Source organism: Nuphar pumila, chromosome 7 (genome assembly GCF_984573655.1).
Source record: "Nuphar pumila chromosome 7, dmNupPumi1.hap1.1, whole genome shotgun sequence".
NCBI classification, from domain to species: domain Eukaryota; kingdom Viridiplantae; phylum Streptophyta; class Magnoliopsida; order Nymphaeales; family Nymphaeaceae; genus Nuphar; species Nuphar pumila.
Genome location: NC_143255.1, coordinates 23,282,208 through 23,306,064, shown reverse-complemented (window position 1 = coordinate 23,306,064; position 23,857 = coordinate 23,282,208). Strand labels below are relative to the sequence as shown.

The following is a 23,857-nucleotide window of genomic DNA, read 5'->3' as shown; positions in this document are numbered from 1 at the left end:
GGGTTCCTCTACTATGGAAAGAGTGGGCATTTTATCAAGGAATGCCAGTTAAAAAAAGCCAATGACAGAAGGCAACTTGCTTTAAGATAACTCTCAGATGCGATCTCATATGTCAACAACTTCCTGATGATACCAAGGACTTCAGAGCCTGTTCCTTTAGAGCATATTGCAAATGAACTCCCAAAAGCCTCACAAAAACCAAGACACACTAAATACAAGAGGGACTACCTCAAACAATTCTCAGATCACCCTTAAGGAATTAGTATACAAGAAGCTTTTATTTGAAGTCTAGTAATGAACTCCTACTAGTTAGATTTTTCTTTTCACATAGTCGACCAACAATACTAGGTTTTCTTTTTTGGATATGTATTGTTGCAGAAATATACTACTTGGTTATGCTTAATATATGTTTTTCTATACTATTGTTGTAACATTACTTATTTATTTATATTTATGATTCACAATGGCGATAATTAGAGATGACTCGCTGAATGAATGGGGATCTGCCCAATGAGTGGTCTGATCAACGAGAGCTCGTCATGGAGGCCTTCAATAGCTTGGCCATAGCGGTGCTGGGCAGATTAACGAGAGTTCATCATGGAGGCCTTAAGTAGCTTGGCTGTAATGGTGTGGAACCAAGTACAAAATCAAGGAGTAATTGCTACTCCCACAACGAGTGAACGTAACCCAGGTGGGGTTACTTATGATTTTTTTTTCCAAGTTAAATCCCTCGACATACGTCGAAAAAGCTGATCCAGAGTTGGTAGAAGGCTTGATCAAGGAAACAGAGTGAGCTTTTCAGGTTTTGTCTATACTAGACGATAAAAAGATGGCCTTTGGCACGTACCGACTGAAGAACAATGCTCGGAAGTGGCGCAACACAATGCGAAGAGTCTGTTTTCCAAATACGGATGTGATTCTATGAGAAACATTCAGGGATTTTTTTTGGAGAATTATTTTCCCTTCCATGCCAGAGACAATAAGAGAATTAAATACTTAGAACAAAGTCAGGAAACCATGAGTCTGATAGACTAGATTACCAAGTTCCAAAAACTGGAACATTATTGCCCACAACTATTCACCGAGGATAGGAGAATGACAGATAAGTATGTTCGGGGATTGAAGAAAGGTCTTCGTTTCAGAGTAATGACCAGTATGCCTTCAACCTTTCTTGGTGTTGTTTCAACAACAACATTATTGAGTGAGGAGTGTGAGCGCTCTAGGGTAAGACAAACCAAAAAGCTCTTTCAAAATGGTGGAGGCTATAAACAACCTCTTCCTAACAATAAGGGTTAGCGACTACCCTTCCAAAAGAAGAAACCTGGAGGAAAGAGGTTCAACCCTTAGGCCAAGAGGCAAAGACAACAAGGAGCAATCCAACATCGCCAGTAGCCCAACCAAGCTTGTCCGGAGTATAATGGTAACCATTCAGGGTATCCATGTCCTTGTGATACTGGTAGTTGCCTCTACTGTAGCAAGATGGGCCATTATGCCCGTGATTACCGCAAGAACAAAGCAAACGATATGAGGAGGGGTGATGGAGGATCCCAACCTGAGCCTTTTCAACCAACTCAGCCCTAGCAACAACAACAACAACAACAACAGTTGCAGAATGCCCAAAAGAAAATGACCGAATGTGTCTTTGCTACCTCTATTAAGCAGCTAACAAAAGGCGACTTGGTGCAAGGTATGATACTAAGCGCTAGGCAAGCAACCCTTATTTTATTCGATTGCGATGCAACTCATTCATTTATTTTCATCAATTTTGTCAAAAGCTTAAATGTTCACACTGAATCACTTGAACACGATCTAGAGGTATATAACCCATTAGGAAAAAGAGAAATATGTGTGAATTATGTACCCAACTTAGATGTCATGTTAGATGAGCAAAGTATGCTTGTTGATATAATCATACTCGACATGACTGAGTTTGATGCCATTCTAGGCATGAATTGGTTATACAAATATCAAGATCGGGTTTTATGTCAAGAAGGAAAAGTAATAATGTCGCGTCCTGGAGCTCCTAAGGCAGAGTTCAGTCTGTCTAGACCCACCTTGAAGAATCGGGTGATCTCATCATTGAGGGCACATAAATATATGAGAAAGAGATGTATTTCCTTCCTAGTTAGTGTCATTTTGTTGAAACCGACACCCATACCAATCAAGGATTTGGAGATAGTCTATGACTTTCCAAAGGTGTTTCCCGAAGAATTGTCAAGACTTCCCTTGCACCGAGATATTGAGTTCAACATCAAACTCTTGCCTGAAACTGCACTTATTTCTAAGGCACCATATCGGATGGCACCAACGGAGCTCGATGAGCTAAAGAAGCAACTATGCCCTAGTGTATCGTCATGGAGAGCACCAATAGTATTATGGTCAGCCCTTGTTGTTGTGCACTCTAACACTCTCTATCATGAGCTCCTGACGTTTCCAGCAATATTTATAGTTAAATAAAATTTTAAAATTATGCGGTCCGATTGTAAAATTCTATTTTTGTGACCCGATAAAACCCAAACCCAAACTTGGTTAAGTGTTACATGGGTGAATCCGGGTCAACGCTAACCTGACCCATTGACAGCCGCAGCGTAGTTGAGTAACACCATTCCTTTTGATTAACACCAAGAAGGTAGCATTTCTAGCTTAAGGTAAAGGGGAGGGTTCACATGAAGGACAAAATCAGAAAAAAACTCTAATCCATTAGTAACACCATTCCTCTTGGGGCACCATGGCGACCAGATGAACGACCTTCTTTTCAACGAATCCTTTTTAGGGTTTGATCTCAGGCATGTATTATGTGTGTGTGTGTGAGAGAGAGAGAGAGAGAGAGAGAGAGAGAGAGAGAGAGCATTTGAACATTTTTCCAGATTTTCAATTACATCCAAACACTACGTTTTACAGAACTTCAAAAAACTAAAGTTTTATCCTCCCCAAAAACCAAATACCAAAAAATTGTACTTCTGGATTTTTTTACCAAACAGGCCCTAAATGAATAATGCTTTTATGTGTGTAAGTGGTGAGACCTTTTTAACCAAACAATGAGAAGTCCATTGAAAAGAAAGGTAGAATGGAGATTATTTGAGAAGTCGAAGTGATTGCATCAATTTGATAAATTCTGCATATTATGTCGATCTCTTCCCACAGGATGAATACTAGTGAACCCCTTTGATTAATGGGATGCAGATGGAAGGTGAAGGGGAGTTACAAATCAACAGGAACTATGCAGCTGATATCCTATCAATTAAAGAGGCCAGAATGCGCATTGATAAATTCATACAGAAGACCCCGGTTCTTACATCTAGTTCTCTCAATTCAATCTCTGGGAAGTCATTGCATTTCAAGTGTGAATTGTTTCAGAAGGGGTGAGAGTTCTTCCTCTTCTAGTTAATCTTACTCATCCTTTATTTAAGCAGTTTAGCAGACAGGATCTTTACCGAAGTATGTCATAAAGGCTTGAATATTTAGAGTCCATTACATCTCATTGAAGGCTTTAAAAGGCATAATGTATAGCTGTCTCTCTATCTATTTGGCTGGCATGGCTGCTTATGAGGAAGCTGCTTGCAAACTAAAATTTTGCATCTCCATATTGGTGACTCAATCATTAACAGTTTTCTACTTTATTTTTTCTATTCTAAATGGATTTGTGTTATGAACCTAATGGTTTAACAGTCTAAGTATGCACCTTAGGGATTTTTGGGATATCGATTGGGTGCCCAATGATTGGTATGGACAACATCTTTGACTTCAACCCCCAAAAAGGCAAACCTATGGAAAGGGATTTGTAGACCAAAGTGAGAGCCACCAAAAACGGAAAGGGCTACCAGGAGTTGAGGCCAAAGTGAGAATCATCCCACAGTGGGCTGTTGAGGATGTTGGCTGCAGAGCGTGGCGGTCTATTATGATTCTGGTATTTTAAAGGCCTTAGTTTGTGCACCTTAATCACCCTAGGGTTTTTTGTATTAGTTAGGAACCTAACAACTTTCAGGTCCAAATTATGATGTTCATTAATGCAACCTCCCTAAGCATAATGTGCCATGTGGAGGAGATGATGCTGTATGGCCTGCAGGCTAGCAATCTTGTATCTTGGGCAATGTTTCTAAAATTCCAAGCTTTCTGCTTTTCATGTGAACTGATGTACTAACATGCAACTCATGCATACTGAATCCAGTCCACTGTCTTCTTTTAAAGTGGGAAAAATCCTATAGTGCGTTAAGCACTTTGAGTTCAAATTCAAAACTACCCAAATGTCTTGTTTCAAAATTCTTGCAGCAAAAGCTAAAAAGCTAAGTGTAAGTGAAAGGGCAAAGTATCATTTGTTTCCTTGGGAAGAATTCTTGGCAGTTTTGATTTATCAAGAGTTTGTTGAGTTATTTTCTCACTCTGAGGGTGCATTTATGTGTACATAGAACTATGTAGATACCTAAATGCATGCATGCACCCCCCCGCACCCCCACCCCCACCCCCACCCCCACCCCCACCCCCACCACACATGCACTCACATATTCTATATGTAGACTCTGAAAGTGCTCTTTGTTTTTGGAGGAGTTTCTGCGTTTATCGTATTTTGTCTTCTCTTCTAGTCATATACTTATCACTGAATTAATAATGATTTTTCATTCTCTGTGTATGGCTTAAACCAGTGGAGCTTTTAAATTTAGAGGTGCTTGCAATGCTATATTTTCACTACCTGATGATCAAGCAGCAAATGGTGTAGTTACACATAGCAGGTTTTGCTCTTACTTTATAGTAAGCTCTTTTTGCATTTGCTTATTTCAGCAAGGCTATAACGGAATTTATGGTACAGACCTAGAGTTTAGACATAACAAAAACAATTTAATTTTTTTCCAGTTGTATGTATTGTTTATTGAAGGCACTCCATCTTCCATTTTAATATCTTTCATCAATTCCTCTCCATAAGATTCTCAAAATCTAGTCTGTCATTATTATTAAAACATGGCCTTGCATTTAAATCTCGTTCTCTATTAAGATCTCGTAATGTTTGATATAGCCATCTCAACAGAACTAGCATTTTGTTTGCTCCCAACTTATCAAGATGCCAAGCATTACACATTAATTTGCAACATTTGAAAAATTGAATATGCGACATTAGTAGAAATGCATTTATCATAAAGCTATTTTCAAATGCAACATTTGCTTGTTCCACTATAGGGATGTAAATGGGTTGGATTCGTTTTTGATGTGGGCATTACTAAATCCGGCTAATAGGACGTCTTAATGGGAATAGGATTTGGGTTTGAACTCGAATGAAATAAGTAAAACAGGACCCCACTATGACTATGAGAAAAGCTGTCACATGGGTGCAGGTGCAGGGGTGTGGCACTTTAAAAAACCTTGGGTGCGGCAGGGCAAAAATGTAAAAAAATATATATATATATATAATATAATTTTGAAGTTTTAACAGTTAACATTGTCATAATATCATTCATCATGCATGCAATATATCAAATCAACAATTCTGCAATTTTATTCTACATCACAAAAACTAACACCGTAATTAAATCAACCTAAATATCAATCAAATAAGTATAAAAGAACTAAATTACATACCAAAAGTATATCCTATAATGTATATGACGATGAAGTAATGGATCTTAATAATTTTCTGTTTCATTATCAAATGCATCATTAGAAGGAAGACTGGGCTCAGATAAATCCATGTTTGTCATGTTGAAATCATGCTCTCCCTCGAAGTCACACTCTTCTGGGTTTACATCCCAAAATTTGGATGTTTCTTGTATGCGTTACAAACCCAATTTGAAAATGTTAAATACAATACAAATATATTTAAATGAAAAACTAAGAAATAATCAAATAACTAAGAGAGCAAATTAGTATCTGTATTCATCATTGGTTCACGAAAGTAGTCAAAGATTTGAATGAACATATACTAAATCCTCTGCACGCTTACTGGTGAGTTTGCTTATCTTCATGTTGTGGATTTGAGAATATGTGCTCCAATTTCTTTCATAACAAGATAAACTAGCAGGCTGCGATAGCAATCTTAATGCAAGACGTTGAAGAATAGGTGTTTTTGATCCAAATGTTGACCACTATGTGATAGAATCTATATTATCCTCCTCTTTCGCGAGTAATACCGGTCCATATAATCTCGAAGATGAAAATTTTCCAAACTCTTGTGTGACTTGATTTAAAAGATATGCTTCTGAAAAAAGTCTTGTCATACACATATTTCTATGTCTTGATAGCTCTGGGTTTAAATTTGGAGGGACACTACCAATATCACCTGCCTCCATTTTTTGCATAATATTTTGGATTAAGAGAATGTGTCATGCAATGCAAATGAATGTTACTCTTATCCCATCTCTGACTAAAATTGAATGAATATGGTTAAAAAAATTCTGAATCATCCAATGCAAGATTTTTTTCTTCATGCTTGAAAACTACAACTTGTATTTTTTTAATCATATTATCCCACATTTCATAAACTCTATGAAGCATGGACTCATTCTTATCAGTTTCTCTCAATATTTCCCAAATAGGTTGCGTAAATTGAAGGAAGTATACCACTTTGTCCTAAAACTCATCATCAACAATAAATTTCTTAATTGTTTGAGCCTTGACATCATCATTAGCACGATAAAATATTAAATTTTCACCAGTCACCATGCTAACCAAAGCATTCTTCACTTTTTTAATCCTCTTCACCATCACAATGATAGACGCAAAACATGTTTCGACGACCTTCAACAATTTTAGGTCAGGATGCCTATTAAATATAGCATTAGCACGATGATGGTTAACAACAAAATTCCTAATGTTTTTGATATTTCGTTCTAAATCTTCAACCCATGAACATAAAGTATATGCTTGTAAATTTTCTTCTTCTTTGGGGTTGCAGATGCTCTTTAGGGTCAGATTTAAGCTGTGTGCTACACAGAGAGTCCAAAAAATATGATGGTACTCACTCTTCAAACTCAACGCTGTACTTTTACAAACTAGAGTGTTGTCTGTAATGATTTGTACCACTTTCTGATCACTCACTTCTTTTATGACTTCTATAAACAACTCTTTCAAATACTCTGCATTTTTATATATTCCCTAGATGCATCAACTGCTTTCAAGAATACTGGGCCACTAAGCGAACACACAATGAAATTGATCAATGGACCCCTTTAAATATTCGTCCATCCATAAAAAACAATAGAAACTCCATTTTTCTCTTATGAATATTTTTTAATCTCCAACAATCTCTCCACATTTGCCCTCTCTTCTGCAAGAAGTGTGGTTCGTATTTTTTCTGAGCTTGGAGGCACATAGCCACTCAAATTATAATTTGCCAAAGATGTTACTAAATCCTTCCAATAAGGACTTCTAGCTGCATTAAATGAGAGTAAACTAGAATAAAAATACCTCCCTACTTTTCTATCCATATCCTCTCTTCTATATGTATTAAATGTTGCTTGTATCGTTCTTCTACCTTCTACATTGACTTTTTTTTTTTTCAACATCTTCTTGGTGGCTTTCAAATGACACACTAATTGCACAAGCATCACTCATTGTCTTTCTCTTCTTATGTTCTTCTTGTATTTTCTTGTATTGTCTTCGCATTGCCTCGTTAGCTTTTTTGTATCCTGAAATGCCATGTCCTGGTATCTTCAACAAATGAACATTCACTTTTATGTAAGACCCAACAAAATCTCTTTCATAGAGCTTGCATCGAAATCTCTTGTTTCCACCATCTCCTCCTATTTTTGCATACCCATAGTGACCCTACATCATCACTCCCACTACAACTATCAACAAAACTAGCAGCAAAACTCACATGTGGGGATGAGGATGACGCAAGTCCTTTCCCTTTATCCGTCATTTTTGTCCTAAAAACACAAAAAAAATTATATTAAAATCAATTATGCACACAATCAAGATTCAAGATTTATAATATTGAGTGCAAAGTCTAACATATACAATAAGTTTAAAAAATATGGTAGTAGTATGTATAAATAAATACTAAAAGGTACGTAGTCGAAGCGGACCCAAACCCAACTAGAACGACAAACAAAAAGCCAAGGGTGGGTTCGGTTGTCAGATTGAGCCTGACCCTGGCTCGCAAAAGAAGGCCGAGGAGTGAGCTCGGTCAGTTAGGCCGAGCCCATCTCCCAGCTCACAAAGGAGGGTTGAGGGGTAGGCTCGGTCTGTCAAGCCGAGCCTAGCTCCCGGCCCGTCCAGGGAAAACGAGGAGGAGGGGGGGAAGGGTTGGGGCCTCGCCCCACCCCTGAATGTCGGAAAAATAGGGAGCAGGGAGGAGCTCACCCCCCCTCCCCTGAAATCAGAGGGAGCAGGGAGGGTGGGCTCGGTTGTCAGACTGAGCCCGACCCTGGCTCACAAAAGAAGGCCGAGGGGTGCACTCTGTCAGTCAGGTCGAGCCTAGCTCCCGGCCCGTCCAGGGAAAACAAGGGGGGGGGGAGGGTTGGAGCCTCGCCCCACCCCTGACTGTCGAAAAAACAGGGAGCAGGGAGGAGCTCACCCCCCCTCCCTTGCGAAAATAGGGAAGCAGGGAGGGGCTTGGCCCCTCCCCTAAAATCAGAGGGAGGAAGGAGGGGGGCTCGACCCCTCCCCTGAAATTAGAGGGCGACCCCCCTGCCGAACAACATGAGGGAGGGGCAAAGGCCCCTGTCGATAGGTTGTAGGTAGGCGACAAGGGGGTTGCTCTCGTCGGACTGCCGAAAAATCAAGGGGCAGGGGCAAAAAGCCCCTACCGATAGGTCAAATACAGGTGGCATGAGGCGTTGGCCCCCGTCGGCCTGTCGAAAATAGAAGATTAGAAGAAGAAGAAGGAAGGGGACGAGGGAGAGGTTACCTGAGAGGAGCGTGGCCGTCGTCGGGGTTGCGGGTGGGGTTGACGCCGACGATCGCCGGAGGTCTGCGATGAAGGAGAGGAGGTGGCGTCGGGCTCCTCTGAGAGACGTTGGGAGGAGAGGAGGCGAGCTAGAGAGGAGAGGATTAGGGCAAAAAAAGATTGCCCTAATCCTCTCTTTGCAGCCCATTTCATCGGGCAATTTTTTTGTAAGTCCAAAAATTGGACCAAAATGACCCTGGTGCATTGACCGCACCCAGGGTCGGGTTGACTGCACTGGGTGCCGCACGCGCACCCGCATCGCGTCGCATCGACGCGGGTGCGACACCTGGTTTGCCGAATCCCTGTGACTTAGGAGAAAAATAACTGAATTCAACTCGAAGTCTGCTTGAAGGTGTGGTTTGGTTCGGATCCGCCATTGCCGTTTATATAAAAATATTGTTCCAGACATTTACACAACCGTGTAAAGTGGTCAGATGGTTTGTTTGCTATGTCAAAAGCCTTAGTGGGCTGAGGTGGTCTTAAGTTCGAGTCTCAAGGGGGACCTTTTTCAAGAAAAGGTATGATAATCTACCATTCTTTAAATTATATGAGAATGCAATTGGATCTCAATAAGAAACCGAATCTGAATACAAACCGATCGGATTTTACCATGCAAAACCGAATTTGATTTGATTTCTGAATGGGATTAATTTTTTTTAGCCAATTGCATCTGTACTCCACTATTTTTAGGATTCATGGTTCTAGGCATTTTGAATTGTGTCCCAACAGTTGTCTTTGGAGGGGAAAAAACAAAACTCATAATGTCGGCTCCTCCTAAGCGGCCGCTTCTTCTTCCTTTTTCTTCAGTTGTGGTGCTAGCAATTTCAAATGTTACAGTAGGGACGTAGAATTAAAGGTGCAACACATTCATCCCCATCAACATCATCCCCACTTTTCCAAGGTATTCAATACCCAATCTTGTCGTCTATCATCTCTTTCCCTTGCTTTCACTTACTCAAATCCTTAATTATTTGTTGGTGTTGCTATTTTATGGCTTCTGGTAGGTATCTCGACGTGCAGTATGCAACATTGTGGTGTGACTCTGCACTGATGTTCCTCTTACAAAAATTGCATTGTATTTTCAATCAGTCACCTTTCTTGATTTTGGTTCCCGATCTTTGTTAATCTAAGAAACAAGGATTTATTACTTCAAAACGTAGAACAATGGAAGAGAACAGTAGAAATCACTTCAAATGGGCTAAAAAATCTCAAAATCTCAACTCCTAAAACCTTAAAATGTACATCCAATGCTAGGAAAATAAAGTAGGGTATGTTAACAAAGACTAACAACTATAAGATGCCTGGCCAAAAATGGCTAAACTTGTTCAAAAATCAAAATAAAAAACCAAATAATGTGATTTCGGTAGTATTCGGAATGTGTGATACATCATAACTATATCACACAATATGTATGATACAGTATTGTTACACCTCTTGAAAAAATCATTGTATCATAATACATTGAAATGCTTACAACATAGGTATATACTCCACAATTATGAAAAAATAGTAAGTGCCATTTCAATCTCCTAAAACCATAAAATGAGAAGAAACCATCCTCGTTAAGTAAATGGAGTACTTTCTTTGCTGCTGTTGACACACTAGTGTGAAGAATCTCACAAACAATCAAGTTTATAAAAACTTGACAAAAACATTCACTCATCAAATGCACTAAGGCACAAATATTACAAAGTGCACTAAGGCACAAATATCACAAAGTGCACTAAGGCACAAAACACACGAGAAATACCGAATATTATTGAGAGAAAAACCTCACTTGAAAGATACATTACAAAGGGAAAATAGTCCCTTATTTATAGACATGAGAGAAGGCTATAGCCGTTGGGCTACTTTCCAACGGCTCCAACCCAACGGCTGGTCAAATAGTCAATTGTTGACTATTGACTAAAAAACAAAAAATAAGACAAAAAATAAAACAAGAAATATAAAAATACATATTACAAAGTTGTATTTCATACGTATATACTTTAAATACATACACACACACATATATATATATACATACTCTTGTATTACGAAGAGTATATATATATACATATATATTCAAGTATATACGTATATATGTGACTTTCTAATAGTACCCCTCAAACTAGAAAATTGAATCTTGGTGAGCACAGTGCCTTGGTGAAAAGATTAGCACGTTGATATTCTGATGTCACATAGGGAAGATCAAGAGTCTTTTTTAAGTATTATTCACTAACGAAGTGGCATTCCATTTTTATATGCTTAGTCCTTTCATGAAACATATGATTTCGAGCAACGTATATAGAGCTCTCGTTGTCACAACGTAATCTTGTAGGGTTCTGAAGATGAACTCCTATATCTGAAATTAGTTGTTTGAGCCACACAATTTTCATGATAGTAGTCGCCATTGTTCTATCTCAACTTCTGTAGATGATAGTGACACTTTTTGTTGTTTCTTGCACTTCCATGAAATTAAGGATTCTCCTAAAAACACACAAAAATCAGTTGTTGAGCGCCTGCTATTTGAATCCCCTTCCCAATCAGCATCTGAGTTTGCAATAAGATCTAATGAGGAAGAAGAGGGTAAGAAGACTCCCTTATTTATTGTGCCTCTGATGTATTTGATAATTCTCATGACTACACCCATATGAGTTGATGTTGGAGCATGCAGAAATTGACTAGCCATATGTACAACATGAGCTATGTCAGGTCTTGTAATACTTAAATACATAAGAGATCCCATGAGCTGTTTGAAGGGAGTTGGGTTGTCCAAAGGAACTCCATCATCAACCCGCATATTTATTCCGACAATCTCTGGAGTGTCAACAACTTTGTCATCTGATAATCTTGACCGGTCAATGATATTTAAAGCAAATTTTGTTTGTGACAATATATATCTTCTGTTAGAATATGATACTTCTATCCCAAGAAAATATGTTAGGAACCCAAGATCAATCATTTCAAAAGAGTTTTTCAAAAATTGTTTTACTTTTTTAATTCTTTCTTTGTCACTTCCTGTAATCAACATGTCATCAACATATAAAAGTAAAATTATAATACCTGCAGAAGAGTTCTTAATAAATAATAACATGGTTTGAAACCATATCTTGTAATAACATTGTTGGATGTGTCAAACCAAACTTTAGGTGCTTGTTTGAGTCCATACAATGGCTTTTTTAATTTAAGCACTTTACCTGTAGGAACTATCAATCCAGGTGGAACATCCATGTATACTTTCTCATTGAGATTGCCATTTAAAAGACATTTTTAACATCCATTTTAAATATATTTTATTTTTTAATAGCTACAATAGCTACAACAATTCGAACAGTTGTCATCCTGGCAACAGGAGCAAAGGTTTCTTCGTAATCTACTCCATATTCTTGAGAATAACCTTTGGCAACTAACCTGACTTTATGTCTTTCCAAGGATCCATGACTTTTTTTTTTTGACTTTGAAAACCCATCTACAACCTAGCTGATCAACTTTCTCCAAGAATCCGGCCTGTAGTAGCTGATCAAGAGCAAATCAAGCCAAATTTGGTGAAGCCTAGATGTGAGGTCTAATTGCTGCAGATCTCATAAAAAAGAGAAGCTGATGTGGATTAAAGATGATCTTAAGCAGATTGAACAAGAGAAAGTGGAGATCTATATCATCATCATTAAGCCTTGTCTCAACTATATGGGTGAAGGGGTGCAACATAAGGACTTTTTCAAGAGGTCACCCATCCTAGTACTATTCTTGTTCAAGCATGCTTAATGTCGAAGTTCTGATATAATTCAGTGCATTAGTGCTGGTATCATCCTACCCAAGTGAAGATCTACATCAAGATCGCTAAGATTTTTGGCTTCATTGTAACAGGAGGGTTCAAAATATGAATGAATAGCTATAAGACATGCTCTATGTTTAGGAGAGAATGAGTCATAAGAAACAAATCTATTTGAAATTCTTGAGGTTCGTTTAAATCTACGAATGATGATTTGTTCAGAGGGAATTTCCAATGCTTCATGATTATCTTGATTTACACTTTCACTCGATATATTTCTATTTCTTCTAGTGTATACTATTGGTTCAACTGTTGTTCTATTCTCAATAGAGGGTTCTATATAAGTATCTTCATCATTAGAGAGTAGTTTAAATAAGAAGGAATAGTTAGATTGGTATTTGAATTTTTTTTCAAAAGGAATTTCATTGGATAAAGTTTTTGAAGGCATCCTATTTATGAGATATACTGAGATTAAGGCAACTTCAACCCAAAGATTTTTAGGAACATTCTTAGCAATAAATAGTGTCCTTGTATTTTCCATAATGTCTATATTTTCTTTCTGAAATCCTGTTTTGTTGTGGAGTTCTAGGACACGATCTTTAATGCAAAATTTCTTCATTTTCTAAGAATCGTTTAAAATCATTTGACAAATATTCTCTTCTAGAGTCAGTTCTTAGGATTTTGATCTTGCTTTTAAATTGATTTTTAATCATGTTATGAAAAGTTTTGAAGGTTGCAAATACATCAGATTTAAACTTAAGAAAATAAATCCAATAATATCTAGTGAAATCATCGACAAACACAATATAGTAGGAGAATCCTCCTTTAGAAATCACAGGAGCAGGACCTTACACATCCGAATGAACCAACTCAAAAGGCATGGAGGAGTAAAAAGTTCTGTCCATAAGGCAAAGATGTCATTTTTTCAAGTAAACATTCCTTACATTCAAAATTATCTTTGCAAAGATCCTTAGTAATAGGTACAAAATTCAATTTCCTTATATTTGGATGCCCAAGTCTATGGTGCCAAACTTTTATATATTTTGTTTGGGCAATATTATAAAATGATTCCTTTGGAATACAAAGGAAGTTCATATAATAAATATCTCCTTGCCTAGAACCTTTCCCAATCAATTTTTCGGACTGACAATCCTGCACCCAACATTTATTTGATGAGAATATGACATCACATCCATGATCCGAGATTTGAGAAACTGAAAGTAAATTAAGATATAGTTTTGGTGTAAGTCTTACTTTTGGAATATAAAACTTGTGTTTTGTCAAATCATTTTTAAAAATCCCAACACCTTTTATTTCTAAGGAAGTTTCATCGGCAGTGGAAACAAAAGATGCATTTGAGTTAGGTTGACGCTCGGATAAAATAGACTTGTGCGGGATCATATGAAATGAAGCTCTTGAATCTAGAAGCCAAGAGCACACACTAGGGGTTGAAGAGGATGCAATGACCGCTCCTGATGTAGATTCTTTAAGCAATGGTTGTAATGCCTCTGTTAATTGGTTTAATGATTTGATGAGATCTTTGAGGTTTAGAGTATTCTCTTCTTGTTTTGACGGAGCCGCAACAACATTTTTTTCTTGAGGTCTATAGTCATTCTTGAATCTAGGACATTGAGGTCTAATGTGACTGGACTCATGACAATTATGACAAATAATTTTTGACTCTCCTCTATTCTTATTAAAATGAGGAGGTCTATATGGTTTGATATAATGTCCTGGTTTGGAGGCGACAAGCGCATAATCATCTTCTTGACTATTTCTAGAAGTAGCAAGAACAATATCACTCTTACTCATGTTTAGCCTAGTCTCTTCTCCACTAAGTTTAGTGAGAATCTCATGAATAGGAGGAGGCAATGAGGATGATAGCAAAGAAACCCTAGTTTGTTCAAACTCGGGTCTCAATCCATAAAGAAAAACAAAGAGTCTATCTTCTTCAACTTGAGCTCTCCGCATCTCAATAGACTTACCTTCCCATTTGGGTTCAAATTGAGCAAGTTGAGTCCAAATATATGATAACTCCATAAAATAATCTCTAACATTCTTATCTCCTTGTTTAATATTTTTAGCCTTTTTTTTGGAGATAATACTTATGGGCCATATTTTTTTCGGTAAACATACCTTTAAGTTACTCCCATGCTTTGCTTGCCTTTTTGTAACACAAGAGATTTGAGGCAATTTTTTGTTTCGACTCCACTTAACATCCATGAAAGAATCTTGGCATTTTTCATGTCCCATTCATCTAATTTTTTGTAATATTCTTCAATTGCTTTGTCTTTTTCTTCGAAACTTGTCTCGACACCATTTTTACATATTATAATTTTAGGAGTGAGTTCAAGAATAGTACCTCTCACGGATCCCCACAACCCTTGACCGTTTATGAATGTCTCCAAGTGTCCGACCCAAATGATGTAATTGCTTCCATCAAGCTTGAATGGTGGAATAAAATTGGAGTTGCTTGAATTGTGTGGGAAGAATTCACCCATGATGAAAAGGAGAAGAAGAGAACCACAACCATGAAAGAATTACTAACACGCTTCACAAGGCAGCCCACCAATGCATGCTTTACGAGGCAGCCTTTACGAGTGAGTATAAATCAAGCTCTAATACCATGTGAAGAATCTCACAAACAATCAAGTTTATAAAAACTTGACAAAAACATTCACTCATCAAATGCACTAAGGCACAAAACACATGAGAAATACCTAATATTATTGAGAGAAAAACCTCACTTGAAAGATACATTACAAAGGGAAAATAGTCCCTTATTTATAGACATGAGAGAAGGCTATAGCCGTTGGGAACAACCCAACGGCTGGTCAAATAGTCAAATGTTGATTATTGACTTTGACTAAAAAACAAAAAAGACAAAATAAAATAAGAAATATAAAAATACATATTACAAAGTTGTATTTCATATGTATATACTTTAAATATATATTTATATATACATATACATACTTTTGTATTACGAAGAGTATATATATATATATATACATATATATTCAAGTATATACATATATATGTGACTTTCTAACAACTAGAACATATAGCATAGGAATGTTGGGGAACCGATTGATTGGATAAAACATACTAGCTTTGTGCTTCTTTTAGCTTTGTATGTCATCTCCCTTTACGTATGAAAATTCTAACCTCTGCTTTGGCCATATAGTGGTAATCATGCTGCAGCAGTGTCTTTGGCAGCAAAGTTACGAGGGATCCCTGCATATATTGTTATACCTCAAAATGCTCCAAGGTGTAAGGTTGAGAATGTCAAACGCTATGGTGGGCATGTCATATGGAGTGAGGCCACTCTTCAGTCAAGGATGGCAGTTGCTGCCAAAGTGCAGGATGAAACTGGTGCTGTTCTAGTGCATCCCTTCAATGATGGACATGTCATCAGGTGATTATTTTGTTTTGGTCATTGTCGGTGTAAAAGAAAAAGTAAAAATAAATAATACTAAAGATGTATCAGTGCTTTTTTACTCTATTATATAAAACATCACCAAGAAACTGGTTCAGATCCACATCTAAGACATATTAGGTGGCAGTTTTTCATTTGTCCCCCTACTAACTACATTCAAACATGCATACATAGTCTCTCTCTCTCTCTCTCTTTCTGTGTGTGTGTGTGTGTGTAAAAAGACCAACTTTGCTGAAACTGCCCACTTTGCATGTTTGCCCCTTCATTTTAACTGTTTAGTAGCTTACCCCTTCTCTATCTCTCTCATGGTAAATTATCTAAAGTGACAGCTCCTAATTTTTACATTTTATTTTTCTGAGCTAAAATGAGGAATCTGTTAACAAATTTGAGCAGCTGGAGAAAGAAAGTATGACAAAGAGAAGTCCATGAAGTTTTAAAAATAAAAAAGGTAAAAATTGTGGAAAATAGACATTGAGCAAGTTTCAATCATTTCGAACAATTAAATTTACTTTATTTTTAGTCCAACATCATTGTATTTAAATGTGGTATTTTAATGATATTTCACTTTGTTTTGGAGTTAACTTCATTCCATTCCAGTAGGTTAGTGTTGGTTGTGTGGAATGAAGTTACCTAATCTATTCTAACTTGGAGAGAGAGAGAGAGAGAGAGAGAGAGAGAGAGAGAGAGAGAGAGAGAGAGAGAGAGAGAGAGAGAGAGAGAGAGACTTCATTTGCTAGAATAAAATAGACCACATATAAGGGTCAACCTCCCTTTCTAACTTCCTATTTGAAGCTGAATTTAAAATGGCCCTCTAACTTTGACTTACTGCAACAACATTTCATGAAAGTACAAGAATGCCCTTATCAATGATGAAACCTTGTGAGGGCATCACAAAAAAATAGTAATACATTGATATTACATGTCAATACTCCCCCTCAAACTTGAGATGATTCAAGGGACATCATCCTAAGTTTGGAGAAAAATGTTCTAAAGTGAGGAGCAAGACTCTTAGTGAAAGCATCGACAACTGTTCCTTTAAAGCACACATTCTCAAGTGGAATTATTCCACTCTTTATAAAGATATAATCTATGTTAATGTGTTTTGTCCCCTCATGAAGTTCTAGATTCTTTGCAATATGAATGACACTTTTGTTTCTTATTAATCTTTTTCGCCTAAGCATCTTGCATTATTGGCTTTAATTCACTCTTATGTTGAGCCTAACTCTTAGAAGCTGCTTCTAGAGAGAAGTGACAACATGCAATGGCAGAAGAGCTAAATGCACTAGAGAGAATGCACACTTGGAATCTTGTGAAGCTTCCATCCGGAAAGAATTTTGTGAGGCTTAAATCACTCTATAAGGTAAAAACTAAGGCAGATGGGTTGATTGAGAGATACAAGGCGAGATTAGTGATGAAGGGTTATAGTCGGTATTCGAGATTGATTTTGCTAAGATGTTTGCTTTTGTTGCACATATGATCACTATAAGGACTCTGCTAGTTGTTGCTGCCATAAGATAGTGGAACTTGCAGCAATTGGATGTGAAAAATGCTTTCTTGATTGGTGATTTGGAGGAGGAGATATACATGGAGCTACCTAAGGTTACACTAATTGAGAGGAGAGCCTTATATGGGCTTAAACCAACATCAAGAGCTTGGTTTGAAAAGTTTAGTTCGGCAATTGAGTCACTTGGTTTTGAGAAGAGTTATCACGATCCTGCTCTCTTTGTTTCATCTCCTTCTAAGGGGAGATATGCGTTGCTTCTATATATCGATAATATAATCATCATAGGTGATGATTTGCAACATAGTTGTCAAGCCCGACAACGACTCGGAAATTACTCGAGTCAACTCGAATCAGACCCCAAATGGGTCACCGATTTAGGTTACTGATCCTAATGCCTATTATAAACTTTATGATTTTAATGCACAATTCTTATACAAAGGCACTTGTTATGAAGACTCTAATAGTGTTCACTGAAAAATGTTAATGGTCATGTTAGTTATATGTTTTTGCATCTTAACTGTTGACATATTTCAACTTGAAGTTTAGTTATTTTCATGTCTTATTCATGTGCTTACACTATAAAATATAGTCCTAACTCATCCGAGTCACTGAGTCAACCCGCTGACTTGTGAGTCAAGGGTTGGGCGATCCGAGCCCGAGTCATGAGTTTGCCAACTATGATTTGCAGAAGATAGAAGATGTCAAAAGGAGATTGACTAACATATTTGAGATGAACTTGTGAAAGTTGACATATTTTTTAGGTCTAAAAGTTAACATATTCAAAAAGGAGAATTTACTTGTCACAACGTAAGTATGGAAATGATTTAGTTGTTAAGGCTAGGCTAACAAAGGACTCCAAGAAAGTTGGTTCTCCTATGGAAGCAAATGTAAAGTTTAGGGCCACATACAAAGTTGAGCTTGAGGATCCAATTGTATGCAAACAATTGGTTGGGAGTTTGATATATTTGGCGATACCTAGGCCTTATATCACTTATGTAGTTCATGTGGTTAGCCAGTTCATGAACTCTCCTAGATCAGTTCATCTTATTGTTATTCTAATGATTATTAGATATGTGAGAGATACCATGCATCATGAGATGTTTTTCTTATCGTCCTCCACTACAGATCTTAGAACCTTTTGTGATGTAGATTTTGGGTTATTTACATGTGATTGACTCTCTACTACATGATTTTGTCTTTTTTGGAAGCTCTTTAATATTGAGGAAGAGCAAAATGCAATAGCAAGTTGCATTATCCACTACAATGGCATAGTACAAGGCCATGGCTTAAGTTACAACTGAGATGATACATATTAAATGGCTACTGGGAGAGCTAGGTGTTTCAGATTGTGGAAGAACCTCCTTTTATTGTGACAATATAAGTGCTATTTACAAAGTATCCAGAGTTTAATGAGAGAACAAAGTCATTGAGATATATTGTCACTTTTTAAGGAGAGTATAAGAGGATGCGATTATATTTTTGGTGCATTTGAGCTCATAAGAGCTGTTGGGAATAAATTAAATTTGAACAATGTTTCTAGAATTATTGAGCATGTACAAGCTTCTAAGAGTCTTCTAGAATTATTGAGTATGTACAAGTTTTTAAGAATCTTCTAGAATTATTGAGTATGTACAAGTTTTTAAGGGTCTTCTAGAGTTATTTAGTAGGTACTAGTTTCTAAGAGTCTTTTGGAGTCTTAATACATCTAGAAAGGTCTTACTAGTGCTATAAAAGCCTAGTCTAAGAGTCATTGTATGAATCTAAGTGTGAAGATCCTTTTTGAGTAAAAGTATTAGAAGTCATTCTCCATCATCGTTCTCCACTTTTTCTCTCCATTCTATATTTTATTCTCTTCAAATTGGTATCAGAGCTTTGTTCGATTAAAATGAACAACTCTATTCCTCTTCCTTTCGTCCCTCAATTAGCCAAAGAAAATTACGGCAATTGGAGTATCCAAATGAAAGCTATTTTTGGATCTCAAGAATTGTGGGAGATAGTCGAAAAATGCTATGTTGAAGTTGAAAATGAAGAAGAAATGCCACAGGCTCAAAGAGAGAGTCTAAAAGCGTCGAGAAAGAAAGATAAGAGAGCCCTTATGGTAATCTACCAAGGAGTAACCTCAAATGAAGTCGCTTTTGAGAAGATTGTGTGTGCTACTTCCTCAAAGCAAGCATGAGAGATTTTGGAAAGTTCATTTAAAGGAGGTGAAAAGGTAAAAAGGGTCCGTTTGCAAACTCTTCTAGGAGAGTTTGAAGGTTTACATAAAACAGAGTCAGAATCAGTTTCTAATTATTGTTCACGAGTATTGTCTATAGTTAATTAATTAAAAAGAAATGGTGAAACTATGGATGATGTTCGTGTCATTGAGAAAATTCTTCATTCTTTGGATTCAAAATTTGATGACATTGTGGTAGCCATTGAAGAATCAAAGGACTTAAATACCATGATCATTGATGAACTTACGGTCTCGTTGCAAGCTCATGAAGAAAGGCTAATAAAAAAGTAGTTTTGTATCAAGCACTGTAGTCGAAATTGTCTCTAAATAAAAAGAAAAATTTCAAAAATCAAAGAGGTCAAGGACGTGGTCGTAAAAGAAGTGAAAGCTTTAGAGGAAGAGGCTCATATGCTCATGGAAGAGGCGATTATTCAAGCAAGGAGAATGACTTGAATCAAAATCAAAATTTCAAAGGCTCGCAAAGAAGAAGAGGTCGTGGAAATCAAAGAAGGAGAGGTTGTAACTATTTGAATGCTATAATTGCCACAAACCTGGTCATATGGCAAATGAATGCTGGTACAAGGTGGAAGAAAGGCATGCTGCTCGTTTGGTGTATGAAAACAAAAACTAAGAGCAAAATCATGACACTTTGTTGCTTGTGTCTCATGGTGGAGATCTTGATGATGCCTGATACATAGACAGTGGTGCTAGCAAGCATATGACAGGTAACAAAAATTTATTTTCTAAGTTGTTTGAATCTAATTATGGTGAAGTTGAAAGTAGGAGATGGAAAGACTTACAAAGTTAGTGGTGTTGGTGAAATAGAGTTCAAAACAAAATCAGAAAAAATGGAGAAAATGTCTAAAGTTTATTTCGTTCCTGGTTTGAAAAATAATTTGCTCAGTGTGGGGCATCTTTTGAAGAAGAGATGCAACATTCATTTCCATGACATGACTTGCTACTTGTCAAGGAAAAAGCAAGTTATTGCAAGGGTTGAAATTGCTTCAAATAAATTTTTTTCACTCACTCTTTAAAATAAAAATATGTCTTGTTTTACTAGTATTGATAATGGAGTTTCTAAGCTATGGCAGTATTGATAATGGAGTTTCTAAGCTATGGCATGATAGATATGGATACTTGAATTATAGAAATTTGAAGCTTCTCTCAAAGAAGATGATGGTCAAAGGCTTGCCTCAAATTGATCATCTTGATGAAGTTTGTGAAGCATGCCAACTCGGAAAGCATCACAAAATTCATTTCCTCCTCAATCATCATGGCGTGTAACAAGACCTTTGGAGCTTATTCATTCAGATCTTTGTGGTCCGATGACAGTGACATCTTTGGGAGGTAATCGTTATTTTATCTCTCTCATTGATGATTACTCACCAAAAGTTTGGGTGTATTGTGTCAAAGAAAAATCTGAAGCTTTTCAGAAATTCAAAGACTTTAAGGCGGAAGTTGAAACATTTACTGGGCTGAAAATCAATACTTTGCGGACTGACCGCGGAGGTGAATATTTTTCAAATGAGCTTGAAAAATATTGCAAGGACAATGGTATTCGGTATGAAATGACGGTCCGACATACACCACAACAAAATGGTGTGTGTGAAAGAAAGAATCAGATAATTATGGAGATGGCCAGATGCACTCTTAAGAAGAAGAAGTTGTCAAGAAGATTTTGGGCAAAAGCTGTTTCTTGTGCAGTTTATCTTATTAACAGATCACCAACAAGAAGCTTGAAAAATTGTACACCACATGAAGCACGGTATGGTTCAAAGCCTAGTGTTCACCATCTTAAGGTATTCGGGAGCGTGGCTTATGCTCATGTTCTAGATGCTATGAGAAACAAGTTGGATGATAAATCAGAGAAGTGTATTTTCATAGGCTACAATGAAAGAAGCAAGGCTTACAAGTTGTACAACCCGATGACAAAGAAGATTGTGATCAGTCGAGATGTTCGATTTGATGAAAAATTCATATTTGAAGACTTAGAGGTTGAAAAAGAAAATTTTCCTATCTTTCCTTTTGAGATTGAAGAAGAAAAGAATGATCCAGCATTTGAAAATAATGAAAATTGTGCCCAAGCAAGAAATTCTTTTGCTTCCCCAAGTTCTTTATAGAGCAGCCCTATAAGAAAAATGAGAAGCATCCAAGAATTATATATCACAGAAGAAGTTAGTCAGAATGATGCCATATTTTTTGCCTTCTTTGCAGGTGAAGATCCAATTTCTTTTGATGATGCATGTCAAAAAGAAAAATGGAGGACAACCATGAAAGAAGAAATTGGTTCAATTGAAAACAATGATACATGGGAGCTTATAGATTTACCACCATACAAAAGTTCTATTGGAGTAAAGTGGGTGTACAAGACAAAGATGAATCCAGATGGGTCTATCAACAAGCACAAGGCAAGGCTGGTAGCAAAAGGGTACAAGCAAAAAGGAGAAGATTTTACAAAGGTATTTGCTTCTGTTTCAAGACTTGAGACTGTTCGTTTAATTATTTCTATTGCTACTCAGAATAATTGGAAGCTTTTTCAAATGGACGTATGAATGGTGTTCTTAATGAAGAAGTCTATATTGACCAACCACCTGGGTTTGTCAAGGAAGGAGAAGAGAAGAAAGTGTACAAGTTGAAGAAAGCTTTGTACGGGTTGAAACAATCACCCAGAGCATGGTATAGCCGCATCAATTCATATTTTGAAAAATGTGGATTTCAGAAATGTCCATATGAGCATACTCTCTACATCAAAGTCAATTCGGAAGGAAGATTTATTGTTGTATGTCTTTATGTTGATGATCTAATTTTCACTGGGAATGATGTGCATATGTTGAATGAGTTCAAGAACTCAATGATGGCAGAGTTTGAGATGACAGATTTGGGTGAATTGCATCATTTTCTTGGTATTGAAGTTTATCAAACCAAGAAAGGAATTTTTATTTCGCAGGAGAGCTATGCAAAAGAGATCTTGAAGAAGTTCAAGATGGAGAATGTTAATCCAGTTTCGACTCCATGCATTTCAGGTTTGAAGCTATCTAAAGAAGGTGAAGGAAAACTTGTCAATTCCACTATGTTCAGAAGTTTGGTTGGAAATCTAATGTATCTCACATCCACAAGGCCTGACATTATGTATGTTGTCAGTTTGGTGAGTAGATTCATGGAGAAGCCATATTCAAATCATTGGGAAGCTGCAAAAAGAATTCTAAGATATGTGAAAGGAACTATCAATTATGGAATTCTTTATGAAACTAATGTTGCAGTCAACCTTATTGGTTATACTGATAGTGACTTAGTAGGGAGTGTTGATGATAGCAGAAGTATTTCAGGTTATGTATTTAATCTTGGAAGTAGAGCAATTTCGTGGAGCTCAAAGAAACAACCAATTGTTGCGCTTTCTACTACGGAAGCAAAATATATTGCTGCATCTTTTGCAGGTTGTTAGTTAATCTGGTTGCGTAGAATTTTGGAGAGTTTGAAGCAGAAGCAAAATAAGCCAACAACTCTTTTGTGACAACAACTCAACTATCTCAGTTGCGAAAGATCCAGTTCTTCATGGAAGGATGAAACACATTTAGATTTGGTATCATTTTCTGAAGAAACTTGTGAATGAAGGTGATGTTCATGTGGAGTACTGCAGAACGGAAGATCAGATGGCAGATATTTTCACGAAGCCACTAAGTGGACAAGTCTTCAAGAGAAATGCAGAAAGATTGGGCGTAAGGAGCAAGTTTAATTTAGAAAAGGCATTGTTGAGAATAAATTAAACTTGAACAATGTTTCTAGAATTATTGAGCATGTACAAGCTTCTAAGAGTCTTCTAGAATTATTGAGTATGTACAAGTTTCTAAGAGTCTTCTAGAATTATTGAGTATGTACAAGTTTCTAAGAGTTTTCTAGAATTATTAAGTAGGTACTAGTTTCTAAGAGTCTTTTGGAGTCTCAATACATCTAGAAAGGTCTTACTAGTACTATAAAAGCCTAGTCTAAGAGTCATTGTATGAATCCAAGTGTGAAGAGCCTTTTTGAGTAAAAGTACTAGAAGTCATTCTCCATAGTCATTCTCCACTTTT

General features: G+C 36.9%; 1 protein-coding gene across 2 annotated transcripts in view; it reads left to right on the top strand.

The window, feature by feature from the left end:
* Nucleotides 1-3,082: 3,082 nt before the first annotated feature.
* Nucleotides 3,083-23,857, top strand: part of SR (serine racemase) — a 28,068-nt gene continuing 7,293 nt past the window's right edge. Inside the window, exons 1-3 of one of the 2 annotated variants that reach the window (XM_090013943.1) lie at nt 3,083-3,362; nt 4,641-4,727; nt 15,817-16,047. In XM_090013943.1, coding sequence (XP_089870069.1) covers nt 3,178-3,362; nt 4,641-4,727; nt 15,817-16,047 — 503 coding nt within the window. In that variant the 5' untranslated portion in view covers nt 3,083-3,177. The remainder of the gene's footprint in view (nt 3,363-4,640; nt 4,728-15,816; nt 16,048-23,857) is intronic. The other variant, XM_090013944.1, reaches the window with a different exon arrangement.